Raw genomic sequence first — 12,438 nt, 5'->3', positions numbered from 1 at the left:
ACATTTGAGCTGATTTTAGATATATATGTATGTATATGTATCCAAATTGGATACGTACTACCAAATTAGTGCTCAGATGCAGAAGTAAAGAGATGGATGATGGTTGCTTAAAAGAAAATGTAATGGTGTTATGAACTGCACTGATAAAGACCTGTGATGAACAGATGCTTGAGAGTCTGCTGACTAATCTTATAGAATGACTGCCCTCTGGAGGACATTGGCACACATTACTGCATTGAAATAATCTAGTCTCTCTGCACCATAGTTTGTGCTTGGTCTTCATTCTAACAGCTCTCTCTGGTCCTCTTTTGTCTTTTCCTTCTACTTCCCTTCACCCCAACTGGTTCTGTATTAGATTTCTCCTGTCTGTAAGCCTGGATCTACAGGAGATTTATTTCTGCTAAAAGTTTTTTTGTTGTCCTGCAGTGTCATCAAGTTGTTGGTCATAAGGGAATGTTGGGTTTCTATTGCAGAGCTACTTTTTAAAGCTGAAACAACTAAATATTTCCATTAAAACGAATAAATTATCGGCCAAAGTGACGGGCTTTGGTGACACAGGCATGGATGGATTACTGTGACTGTGGGTCTTAAACACAAACTTGCCATGGGTCCTTGTTATCTACTCATGCAAATACCAGGCACAACATATGCCCTTGTCAAAAGACAGTTTTATTGCACGTAACAAGGCAACTTACATCCACATTTATCTTGTATTTGTTGACATGTTAAATTACTGCTATTATGACTACTGCTACATATAACTCGTGCAGGACAATTTACCCCGAGGCACCAACAGGAAGCTTTCAATAGTCTTAACTGTGTAAGTCAGTAAAATGTTAAATGCAATCCAAAATCAAGCACTAAAGGTGATGACAAAGGACACAGATGGCAGAGTACTAGCAGTGCTGCTCTATTGCTAATGCTTGTTTCAAAGCTAAAGTCCATCCATCCATCCATTCGCTTCCGCTCATCCTTTTCAGGGTCGCCGGGGCGCTGGAGCCTATCCCAGCTGTCATAGGGCGAGAGGCGGGGTACACCCTGGACAGGTCGCCAGTCTGTCGCAGGGCTTCAAAGCTAAAGTCCTCCTGTTTATTTTGATACATTTTTTGAAAATCCCTTATATTAAAAAAATAAAGCAATGATGATGCACACAACTTAAGGTAAAAGCCACTGGCTCCAAGGTATGTTCCCAGTTTGCACAAACAGCAGTCTGTCCATAGAAGCAGTCTGTATTATGTTCCAGTTATACAGAATAACTGGAACACCGTATGGGATTGCACGGCTTCAGTAACAAGTTAAGATGAGAGCTTTATTTCCCTTCTGGACATTGTAAAAATTGTTAGACGTACTTACACAGGATTGTGTGTCAGTGTTTTGGATTATTTTATCATCAAAGTCATCCATGTCCACAGATGTTGTCTCTGTCTGCAAACGGAAGGCACAACTAACATGCAGCATCAAACTATTCAGCCATGCATTTAGCTTGCCTCAGCTATCAGTTAAGTATGAATGGCCTATAAGTATGATGCTAAAGGTTAGTTTGTAAATTACTTCACACTATTATTTTTCTAATGATACTTGTATAAATAATTAAATGCAAAAACTAAGGGCAGAATTATAATGATGTCCATGCTGTTTTCTTATTTAATAATTCAGACATACTTCCTGCACACATACAGCATATTGCCCAGGAATGAGTCTCACCTTGGATTTCCTCCTGTTGAACTGGAAGATACCCAGGAGGCCTTTTTTTTCTGGTCTGTCCAAACTGCCAGTACTGGAGCGAACAAAGTCTAAAAAAGTAAAACAAGAGCAGGAGGAAAGTAATGTAAGCACCTTATAATTAAATAAAGGGAGGAAAGAAAAAGGGAAAGACATGGTTTTTTCTGCATGCAAAGGTTAACGAAAAGGTTAACATATGGTTAACAGAAAAAAATAGTGTTTTTTTTAACAGTCAGTCAACTCTAAATATTACTCCAAACAGATACCTTTGTTTTAAAAGCAATAAATTAACCTTCCAGTTTTGCTCAGAAGAGGGAGCTGCAGCTTTGCTTTTCCTCAGGTTCACCTCTACCCAACTTTTATAATCAGCTAAGCAGTAAGTAAGAATGTGTCGTGATAAAACTACAGACTCAAGGACTGAGAGGGAAGGTAAACTAACTATCAAACATTTAAGGGCTAATACTCATGATTTGGGTTCTGAAACGAGGCAGAAGCAAGCCAATTTATTAATAAAGCCTTTAAAAATTGAAGGCATTGATGTTCACGCAGGTTAAAAAAAAGTACATAAAGCAACAAATGATTTCTTTTAATATGGCTGGTTAATGGTTAATATCCAATGCAGCAACAATGCAGGGTTAATAAGCAAGCAGCGATACATTGGGTTAAACAACCACATGTATTTGAATGGTGCCAACGCTAAGACACACAATATATACGTCTAATACCTGTGTAGTTAAGTGCAGGGGCAGAAGCCATTTTAGGCTGGAAAGCTGTAAAACATGATAAAGTTTAAAAACACAAACGTCATTAATGGATAACTCATCTACATGACAGAGCAGCTGTGCTTGTGCTTTTGTGTCACAGCACAGCCGATGCGCTACGTAACTACTGATTCACAAGAGGAAGTCATTTGTATAATTGCCTCATAATAATGAAAGTAAACTACATTACTACTATGTTCAAAAGGGTAGGACTGTGTAAAATGTAACTGAAAACATGACGCGGTGATTTGGAAAGGATTCGAACCCTACAATTTACCAAAAACCTTTTAGCATACCAAATGCTGAGAAAGAAACATTTAAAGGGAAACTGGGTGGCCTTGTTGATTACCAAAATCTTGCACAAGAGTGCTTGACCATAAAAGTGACATAATGTTCTACTGTTCCCTTGTCACATCACTTAAGTGATAAAATACACGTTTTTACTGTGAGATCACAAGAGAACCTTTAACTATAAATACCAGTGGGTGTGGACAATCGCGCAGTAAACAACCATAACTTCATACTACATGAATTACGTATTAATACAAAGGCCGTACATGATTCATAAAAGCTCGCTATTTCAGCCGTTGTATGGACAGGATAACAGCAGATACTGTGAGACAATAGCAGGGCAAGCCAAAGCACACACCAGTATCCACGCTAACATCCTTTGTCTGCTTAAATTTCACATCATCATCTTAAGTGTTACATCCTATGTTTACCAGATAGTTTTATTCAGCAGAGCAAAGCATTATTTTATCTTTTAAAAAGTTAATACAATTTTGAATATATGTACAGACACTTGCTTTAAAGTGACTGGAGATAGAGGTGAAATGTGTAAGATTTAGGTATGTGCTTAACAAGTCCCCTAGAATTTTAAACGCTCTTTTTCTACAACAGCAGTCACCTAATGTTATTATGCGACCTGCAAAAAACTGGGGCTACAGAACGGACAGAGGGCTCCAACCCTCTTTCTCTCTGTTTTAGACATAGTGCATTTGAGCAAGGTGGAGAGCAAGCAGCTGATAGATGCAAAAATCAGCACGGCTGCACAGTACTTTGATGAAGAAAACGATGAGCAGTTGTACGTCTGTGGTGTCAGAGTAAAGTGGCATATAACCACGTAACCAAAGTGATGTGTAACCACATGCAGCACAGGAGCGTGAACGCTAACCTGGAAGGAAGGAGGGTTACCGGTGCTAGTACTCTAGACTTTAGCCACATTCAGGAAACTAATCTGGCAATCTGTGTCTGCTTAGATATATAAGATTTGCAACATTATAGATGGCACAGACATTTCAGCGACATCTAAAACAAAATACAATTATTAAGGAACCCGATTAAGAGTTTATCTAAACAATGTGAAAATTGAACAACTGAGATTTATTCTCAAAGACAGTTATAACAGATGTATCTACTGAATATAGGATGCTAACCCGTCTATGCTAACCTGTACCTACAGACAGAATAACAGAGGGGTAACTCGTCAGTAGTGCCTTAAACATATATTCTTTCAACTTCTGTGGTGGCAACAAGTCTTCCAGTTTGTGTAGAAACCTTTGGGTTTGGTAAACATAATTTCCTTAGGGATTAATAACGTATTCTGATTCTGAAAACAGACCTTAGCTCCATTTCTGTGAAACCTCTGTAAACTCCTAATAACTTTAAAGTCGCTCAAGTTCATTTTATCATTATCATTATTTATTTATTATTTTGTTTATTATGACAGGTAGCTGACTGCTGTTACATTTACAGTCACAAGGTAGTACGTTCTTATCAACTCTTATCTTCCATTCACCTTTTCCCTCTGCGTTCCTCCCATACAAGCCCCAGATAAAATTTTGCCTGACCGACATGGTTCACCGATGGAAAAACAGAGAGGAAAAACCTTTTATTAAAAATCAAATCCAGAGAAAAAAAATGCCATCCTGTCTTCCTTCTCCTGTTTCCTGATCAATGTAGCCATTACAAAGACTGTAGCCATGTAAATATGGTTAGTGATATGTGTGTGATATGATATGTATATACGTTTGACTGTGAGATTGTGCAGCTTCTCCATTATAGCATTACACAGATTAATGAATAAATATTTCCACATTAAAAGAATCAAAAGAAAAAAGTATCATCGCTTAGGATCTGTATCATCTTGCGTGCTACTGGGAAAACAATACTAACAGAAATTTGACATATTTCACAAAGAGCAAAGAGAAATGAGGTCAGGCTTACCTAGCCTCTGATCATGTACGTAGAGATCTTTGATCCCGAGTTCTGCTAGAGTTTTGTCCAGCGGTAACTCTCGTTGGCTGATGCTATCCTTCAGCAGCAGGACACGTGTAGGGTCGAACTCACACTTGTCACAGATGACTGGTATCAGAGCCTGGAGCGATATCAAGGGGTTCACCCGTACTACGGCCTTCTGGTTGCCATGATAGTTCACCATCAATCGCACAGTTTTCTGATACACAGAGGGGAAAATGATGGAGAAAATTAGACACGCAAACAGCTGGATGACATTAAGAGCTAATCAAGGATGAATCATCAAGTCAAGAAAAAGGATGATGTAGTTAAGGGAAAAAATACAACAAAGTTAACTGACTGATAAAATATGCTAGCCTAAAAGACATACTTAACTTATATTTATACATATATATATAAATATATTTAAATATAGTCATAGTTCTGATTGATGTACAATAGCATATTTTGGTTTAAAAATATAAAAAGTAGAGGAGAACACACAGAGGATGACACTGCAATAATAAAGAAAAAGAAATAACAATAAAAGAAAGCACAATTCTACCACAGTACTATTGGCAGCCTCTTTCGTGAATGTACCAAGCTTATCAGCAAATTGTGGAAGAGGTGCTAAGTTGTTATAATTTACCCATTATATATGAAAATGTTCAGGTTGATGGTCACAGGTTTTCCAAAATAAACAGTATTTTAAGCCTGTGACATGGGTATATTTTAATGTTTCTGCTAATATGGTCACTAGATAGATGGTTGAAATACTCGAGACTATCGGAAGGTTAAATGGAGACAAAAATAAATTTCCCATCTTTGTGACTGAAGCAATTTTTCCTAACCAAGAATAATCAAATTAGCAACCAAAACAGGTAACTGATAGTATGATGTAATATTAAAATAAGGTGCAAAACTGACATATTTGTTACTGGTAGCCATTTCCGTGTAGTTTTTCTGGTGCATCGGGAAAGGACAAACAGTTTATTTATCGCTAACTATTGTTCAGTTAATCAATTTAGTTACATAATTTCCTAAAGGATTAATAAAGTATTGTGATTCCTTACTTCTGACAATTTTATAAGTACTACACTAATTTTAAATGTTTGCATTTTACTGAATTTTGTTTCTAACATTTTGAACACCCCATTCATATCAACAAAACACATTTCAATAGCAGTGTGAACGATATCTTCCATAACCGTAGACTTTATTCTTGGGCTAACATATTAGACTACTGGGTGGATCCAATACACTGGCAATCGAAACAAGCTATTTAATTTGAGCTGTTGAAATTGGTTACATAATGAGAAGATGTGAGATAAAACAGAGAAGACCAATGACTGACAGTGCTGTCTGAAACAGTGTCAGCCTCTGGCCTATGGCCAGGTGGGGTCAAAGGGAGAGAGAGCAGCCAGTGAGCCCTGAGAAGAGCAGAGAAATAATGCATGGTAACTAAAGGTAAGGTACTCATCAAATATTCAAACGGTAGGAGGAGAGTGAAGGCGAAGACAAGAAAAGGCAGAGAGAAAGAGATTGATGCTGAATAGAATAAAACATCCAGACAGACAGTAAGGCAGAAAAAGCACACTAGACTTAAAATCAGTTTATAAACTCCAATAAGGGACTTGCTCGCCAGTTTAATACCAACCAGCTTCCTACCTTAGAAATGGCCCTTACAGGATTCACTGGCCATGCTTTCTGCCAGTGGTCAGTGATAAAAGGCAGAGAGGGACAGGCATTACATAAGACTTGCAGTGAATGCAAATTTGATTTGTAAAAACATGAGATAACCCTTTGTGCAATCAAAACAACACAAATCCAAGCCAGGCATAAAAAAGAAAACATTTGCAGGTTTTAAATATGCTGTAACAGTATAGTCCAACATATAAAGCACATATGACAAAAGAGGAGGTGGCTCAAGGTGTCAGGATCCACTGCAACTCACCTCTGGCACTTTGGGTGCTGGTCTGCGCGCCACTTTCTCCTCCAACACTTTTTCCTTGATAAGCACACAGGACACGTTAAGGGAGCCCAACAGTGCGTTGGGCTTGAAGCCCAAAGACCGGCCCTCAGGAGACAGAACCTCCAAAGTGTGCAGAGCTGGATTCAGGTGGTAGCGACTACACAGCTCGACCAGCAGATCCATCAGTGCTTTACTGAGAGGGAAAGAGAGAGATAATAGGAGTGAGAGGGAAAGTGTGTGTGTGTATGTGTGTGTGAGTGTGTGTGTGTTTAAGAAAGAAATGCAGAAGGAGATGGGAAGAGAAGAAAGGGAGGCAGGACAAAAGCTAGGGTTACAAAGTCTTCGAAGCTTAGCTGAAGTAAAGAGAACGGAATGAAACAATGCCACACTCTCACTTGATGCACTTCAATGAAACAATGGGTGGTATTTTGATCTAAGCCATTTCCACAGACAAAATACAGATACAGTGACAGCAGCAGTGATTTAAATATGAACATCAAAACATTGTCTTCATCTTAATTCTTTCTGTACAAATATTTTTCATTCATTTGAGGTTGATTGTATATTAGTAGCACCTTTTTCTGAGAATGTTCTTATCCATTTTAAACCCCTACAAAAATCCAGGTTATTGTTTAATTTTGCCAAACTCTGACTGAAAAATAACACAATGTACTGTATGTGAAGTAGAACTAAAACCCGAGCGCGTCCATATGCTCTATAAAAGGTAAGGTGGTTGCTGAAGATTTCACCTGTGCAGTCCAAATAAGAGTCTTTACAAAAAAGGTAGTGACAAAGCACTGGGCATAAAAAATAATACCTCTGTCATTCACTTATGCCCATTGCTTTGTGTGCCTGTTTGGATTGCGGTGCTCATGTGGAGGCCTATAGTACTACTTGTCAATCCTCACATAAAGAAACCTAGAAACAGTCTCCAATGTTTTCTGGGAACAGAGATCAGATGACAGAACTGAGAGAGATACTGCTACAAAGAGCACCATTGACAATCACTAACACATGGATGCAGACTGCAACTAAAACCAAAAACAGACCCAGTGTCTGGTGTGCTTCTCGAGATTCATTTCATACAAAACATGCCAAAACATAATGACTATCTCTAAGTATTTACTCTATTTCTTTCTATGTATTTACTCTAGCACTGAATATATACCTCCCTGGTTCACATAGGGTCATTTTTAACCATGTTATGGTCAAGCATTACTAAGCTGTAGTTTCAAGTACCCATCGTAGATATTTAAAGTGTGACAAATTACATTACGAGGGTGCACAGGGCATGTAGATCATTCATGAAGTGTGACACTGCGGTCATAAAAATAATATATTAGGTGTAATAATAATATTAATAGGAGCATGACAACAAAAACACACAACCAGATAAAAACTAAATAAGTAACTAACTGCCTAAGCAACAGTATTAATTCAGTAATAACATGTACTATCATGCCTGCATTGTAAATGCCTAGTGCAATATCTGCACCACATTTTTCGCTATTTTTAAATCCTACAAAATAAACCTGCTCGTGGTGATTGATTATAGCAAATATCCTAAAGCTTGTTTTATTTTGTCAATAGTGAGATCATGTTTATTTAACATGACTACTCGACTTTTGTAAAATAAGTTTGTGCTTTAAGAGAGCAGCAAAGGTGCGTCAACTAGAGCAAAGCCTCTGAGAGTTTGTGAGGCACAACTTCCCTTAATGACAGGATTAATAAGGCAGGAATGAAAGTAAAAAAACAAACAAAGACTGGAACTTTACATTGATAACTGAAGTTTATGAGATCAGAAGAATGCAAAGATATGCCATATCTTTATTCAACCACTGTTTCACTTATTTTAAAAGTAGAGAATTACGTCATCTCTGGTATAGTCATGACTGGAATGTGTTTAGATGAGACAGTCTGTCTTTTAAGTTCACAAAACATAAAACTAAAAAGTCCCAAGCCCATAACTGTAAACAAGATAAAATTATATGTTGCACTGTGCTGGCACATTCCTGTATGTGCTATTTTTAGTCCTTGAATTTAATCACTAACTAACTATCACTATAGAATATAACAGGTGATATAAGTCTATGAGGAGTCTGCACTTTGACCTTAGGGTGGAGATAGTGAATGAGCCTTTGTATGAATGATTTGTGTTTACCCCTTTGTCATTGTCATAGTTTCCCGAGGCAAACTGTGTGGCGTGCGAAGAGAGGACCCAGGTGCAGACATTCTCAAACTCAAACTTAACTGATGATGAACTGTTTATTAAAGCAGGCAGAACAGTACAAAATAAAAGGGTGAAAACAATGCAAACTAAGCAATAACCTAAACTGGGGTTTAGGTTGAAGAACATGAAGAACCCTGGCAAGTAGAAAACATAGGGAAACGCTAAACATGGCAATGTGGTGAGGAAAACCTGAAAGCAGGACATGGCAAGGGAAAACGCAGATGATCCGACAAAGACTGAATGAGAAGGCACAGACTAAATACACACAGGAGGCTAATGAGAGAAGTGGGAACACATGAAGGAAACAGCTGACACACATGAACATAACGACGTCACAGTGGAAGAGTAATACTAGACACAGGAACACAAGACCTCTTCAAAATAAAACAGGAAACATAAGACGCAGACATGACAACCTGAACTTGACAACGTAAGACACAGACATGAAACACATGAAGGGCAAGGGAGACTTAACAGGGGTGGAAGACACAAGGGGAATCTAATAACAAAGATCTAGAACAACCTAGGCATGATAAAAAATGAACTTAGAAAACCTGAAGAGCTTAAACATATACTAAAACTCAAAACGCTGGGTCAAAAGACCCAGGACCGTGACAGTCATAGCAACAGGTTCTGATGTTTTAAGCAGCATTGATCATAATATGACCATCTTCTATTAAACATAGAAGGTCATACAAGGTCTTACCTTCATAGTGTCATAACAACCCGTGGTTTGTGCAATATTTAAAAGTGGAATGGGGGGTAGAGCCTTCAGCTTTCAGGCCCCTCTTCTATTATACTAGTTTTGCATGTTAGAAAGCCTCTATGACAATAATATGATACATAGTTTTTCTGGTGATGAGCATACAGAGGCATCTGATGGTGATACATTCTCTATAGTTATTAAAAGAGTCTCTTGTTGTTTTATACAAGATAGACATCCCCAGTTTTCTGCCCTAGAGACAATTGCCTCATTAGGGACAGAGAGCACTAGCAGGTCAGCCACTGACTCTCTGGGACAAAGCTTGTGTTGGAAATTGGAATGGAACCCCCCAACGAGGCCCCGCTGGCACAGCGAACAAAACATGCACAGGAGCAACAAACATACAGTTTTTCTGGTGACTGAATGAAGATCAACCTATAGAATCATATCGCAGAACTAACAATAAACTAAGGTTAGATTCGATTTGTATTTCCAGATATAAATAATAAAATAGCTACAGAAATATGAAGATTTTATAGTCAAATAATATGAGATTATTGGGCAAAACTTTTGGTCATGACACATGTGACAATAAAATGAACAAATCAAAACTATGTTTGATATGTGCTTGTGTGGGCCTGTTTTTCTCACCTTCCATCCTCAGTCACATAAATCTGGTTGCCCTGTGGCAGGGTTAACTGTAAATCCACTGTGGCCCTCAGGATGTTCTCCTTGGCCTCCATGCCTGATGTCCCTCCCCCATCAGGTGTAGTGGTTCTGAAGATATGGCGTGGAGCGGGTTGAGGGGCCGGTGGTGGAGGTGGGGCATGGGCCTTCATCCTCCTTCTTGGTGATGAAAGTTGGAGAGATACACAAATAAGAATATTTTTTCTTTTTCAGGCCATCCTTTTCATATGATACAATACTTTAAAATTTCCTAATGATGTATTTATTTTTATACAAACAAATTATATATTATAAATGTCTGTTTCCTCTGAATCATTACTGGTTTTTTTTCTGAAGTTCAGTCAGTTGCACAACATGACAGCCTATGAATACAAACCACTGCTACCACATCAGGGGCAGCCGGAATACTAATGTTGACTTTTTTTCTATCTTTCTGTTTCTGATTATGACATAACCTTCCCTTCATTTAGATTACATAACAAACTACAGACACGCCAAGATGATTATTTCGGTTATCAAGATCTCTGAGCTGTTTAATCTATCTGGTCTATTGCCTCTTTAATATCACTCCTACACTCCTACAATCAATGCCTGCTATCAAACAGCTTTCCAAAGGCAAATTAACATCTTTGCTTTGACAGAAACAACACCCCTCATTAGGGCTGGGCTATATCATACCGTTCACGGTAATACCGGTATAATTTTGGGCAATGATAGGAAAATGAAATATCGTGATAGAATATGGGTAAAACGCGCATGCGCAGTGCCTACGTTTACATACGCACATGGCGTTGACGTAGAATGAGAAGGGCGAAAGCAGATCGTTAAATGAAACGGATGAACCAGAATTGGTTTGTAAAAATGCTGCAACTTCAGTGGTGTGGAACTGGTTTAGTTTTCGTCCGTCAGATACACAACAAAGCACTGTTTTTGCTAGAACATGCTAGCGGGCCGTCGTTATTACCGTGTTGTTTGGAAAATATGACACACTTAAAATCAATCCTTTGATTTTTCTGAAAATCGACAGTGCCCCTTATAATCCCGTGTGCCTTATGTATGAGTTCTGGTTGTGTTTACTGACCTCTAAACGATTTTATGTACACGGCGCTCGAAAATCTGTCAAATGTTTTAGTTCGACTTTGCTAAGCTACGAAGCCGCACCGCTTGATGGATTGTCGGAGCATTACGGCATCGTAGGCAGGCGGCTCGCAGAGTGATACGTACTGTGCTTCAACATAATATTACCGTATTGTGTGTGTATAACCTCTTTTTAAGTTTTGTGGATATTATACATGGTTATGCTGAGGATATGTTGGCCAGTTTCCACTGGAAATGCCTTCTGGTTAAACTGTCAGCGCGGAATTTGCACTGTTACATTTTTATATAACTTTAATGCACATAAAAAACAGCTGCTTGTTTAAGTAAAAATACATTGATGGGTTTTTTGCACTAATAAAGTTGTGGAGTTGTAAAGTATTTTGTTTAGTGTCAATTATATCGTCAGTTATATCGTTATCGTAAATTTTCAAATGTATATCGTGATAAATATTTTTGGTCATATCGCCCTGCTCTACCCCTCATTCATTTTTATTCCACCCCTGAGGAGAATGTATAAACATATCTGAACATATGAATCAACAATGTTATAAACAGTAATACAAAGTAGCAGCGTTGAGAAAATTAGAAATTCTATTGGGGGTTTTTTTCTTAACAGAAATAAAGGAAGCCATAAAGTACTGAATGGGCCAGGGTGCAGACCACGCATCATTGAATCTCTTTAAAATACTTTTATGAAAATCACAAATTAAAAAAACAAACGCAGATGCAAAACATACTCCAGCCACACAGCTCCTCGTGAGCACTGTGACAGATGTCAATGACAAGCTCCTTCTTGTGTGTTTGACCTCGGCTAAACATAAACTGTACTTGCCCTGACAGACACAGCTGATTAGACAGAAATGAAACAGTTCATTCTCTCAGCAATGACAAGTGCCATATGATTAAGCACACACTCACTCTCTCAAGTATTAGCCTTGGATAAGAAAAGAAAAAACATCCCACTCACATCAAAAACAGTCCTTGTGCTGATTAAGTGTTCCGAACGTGTTATATATCAGACTGTTTAACT

At 38.2% G+C, this 12,438-nt stretch overlaps 1 protein-coding gene across 6 annotated transcripts in view; it reads right to left on the bottom strand.

The window, feature by feature from the left end:
* The window catches only part of cobl (cordon-bleu WH2 repeat protein), a 67,032-nt gene that overhangs the window by 44,326 nt on the left and 10,268 nt on the right, over positions 1–12,438 (bottom strand). For 3 of the 6 annotated variants that reach the window (XM_005743134.1, XM_005743139.1, XM_005743135.1), the window contains 6 exons: positions 10,275–10,469; positions 6,673–6,883; positions 4,710–4,938; positions 2,448–2,492; positions 1,705–1,793; positions 1,354–1,425 (listed from right to left, as the gene is read on the bottom strand). In XM_005743134.1, coding sequence (XP_005743191.1) covers positions 1,354–1,425; positions 1,705–1,793; positions 2,448–2,492; positions 4,710–4,938; positions 6,673–6,883; positions 10,275–10,469 — 841 coding nt within the window. The remainder of the gene's footprint in view (positions 1–1,353; positions 1,426–1,704; positions 1,794–2,447; positions 2,493–4,709; positions 4,939–6,672; positions 6,884–10,274; positions 10,470–12,438) is intronic. The other 3 variants (XM_005743136.1, XM_005743138.1, XM_005743137.1) reach the window with 3 other exon arrangements.

Source organism: Pundamilia nyererei, unplaced genomic scaffold, assembly GCF_000239375.1.
Source record: "Pundamilia nyererei isolate P.nyererei 1_Seehausen unplaced genomic scaffold, PunNye1.0 scaffold00128, whole genome shotgun sequence".
Classification (NCBI taxonomy): Eukaryota; Metazoa; Chordata; class Actinopteri; order Cichliformes; family Cichlidae; genus Pundamilia; species Pundamilia nyererei.
Note: the sequence above shows the minus strand (reverse complement) of the source record. Positions and strands in the feature narration are given on the sequence as shown.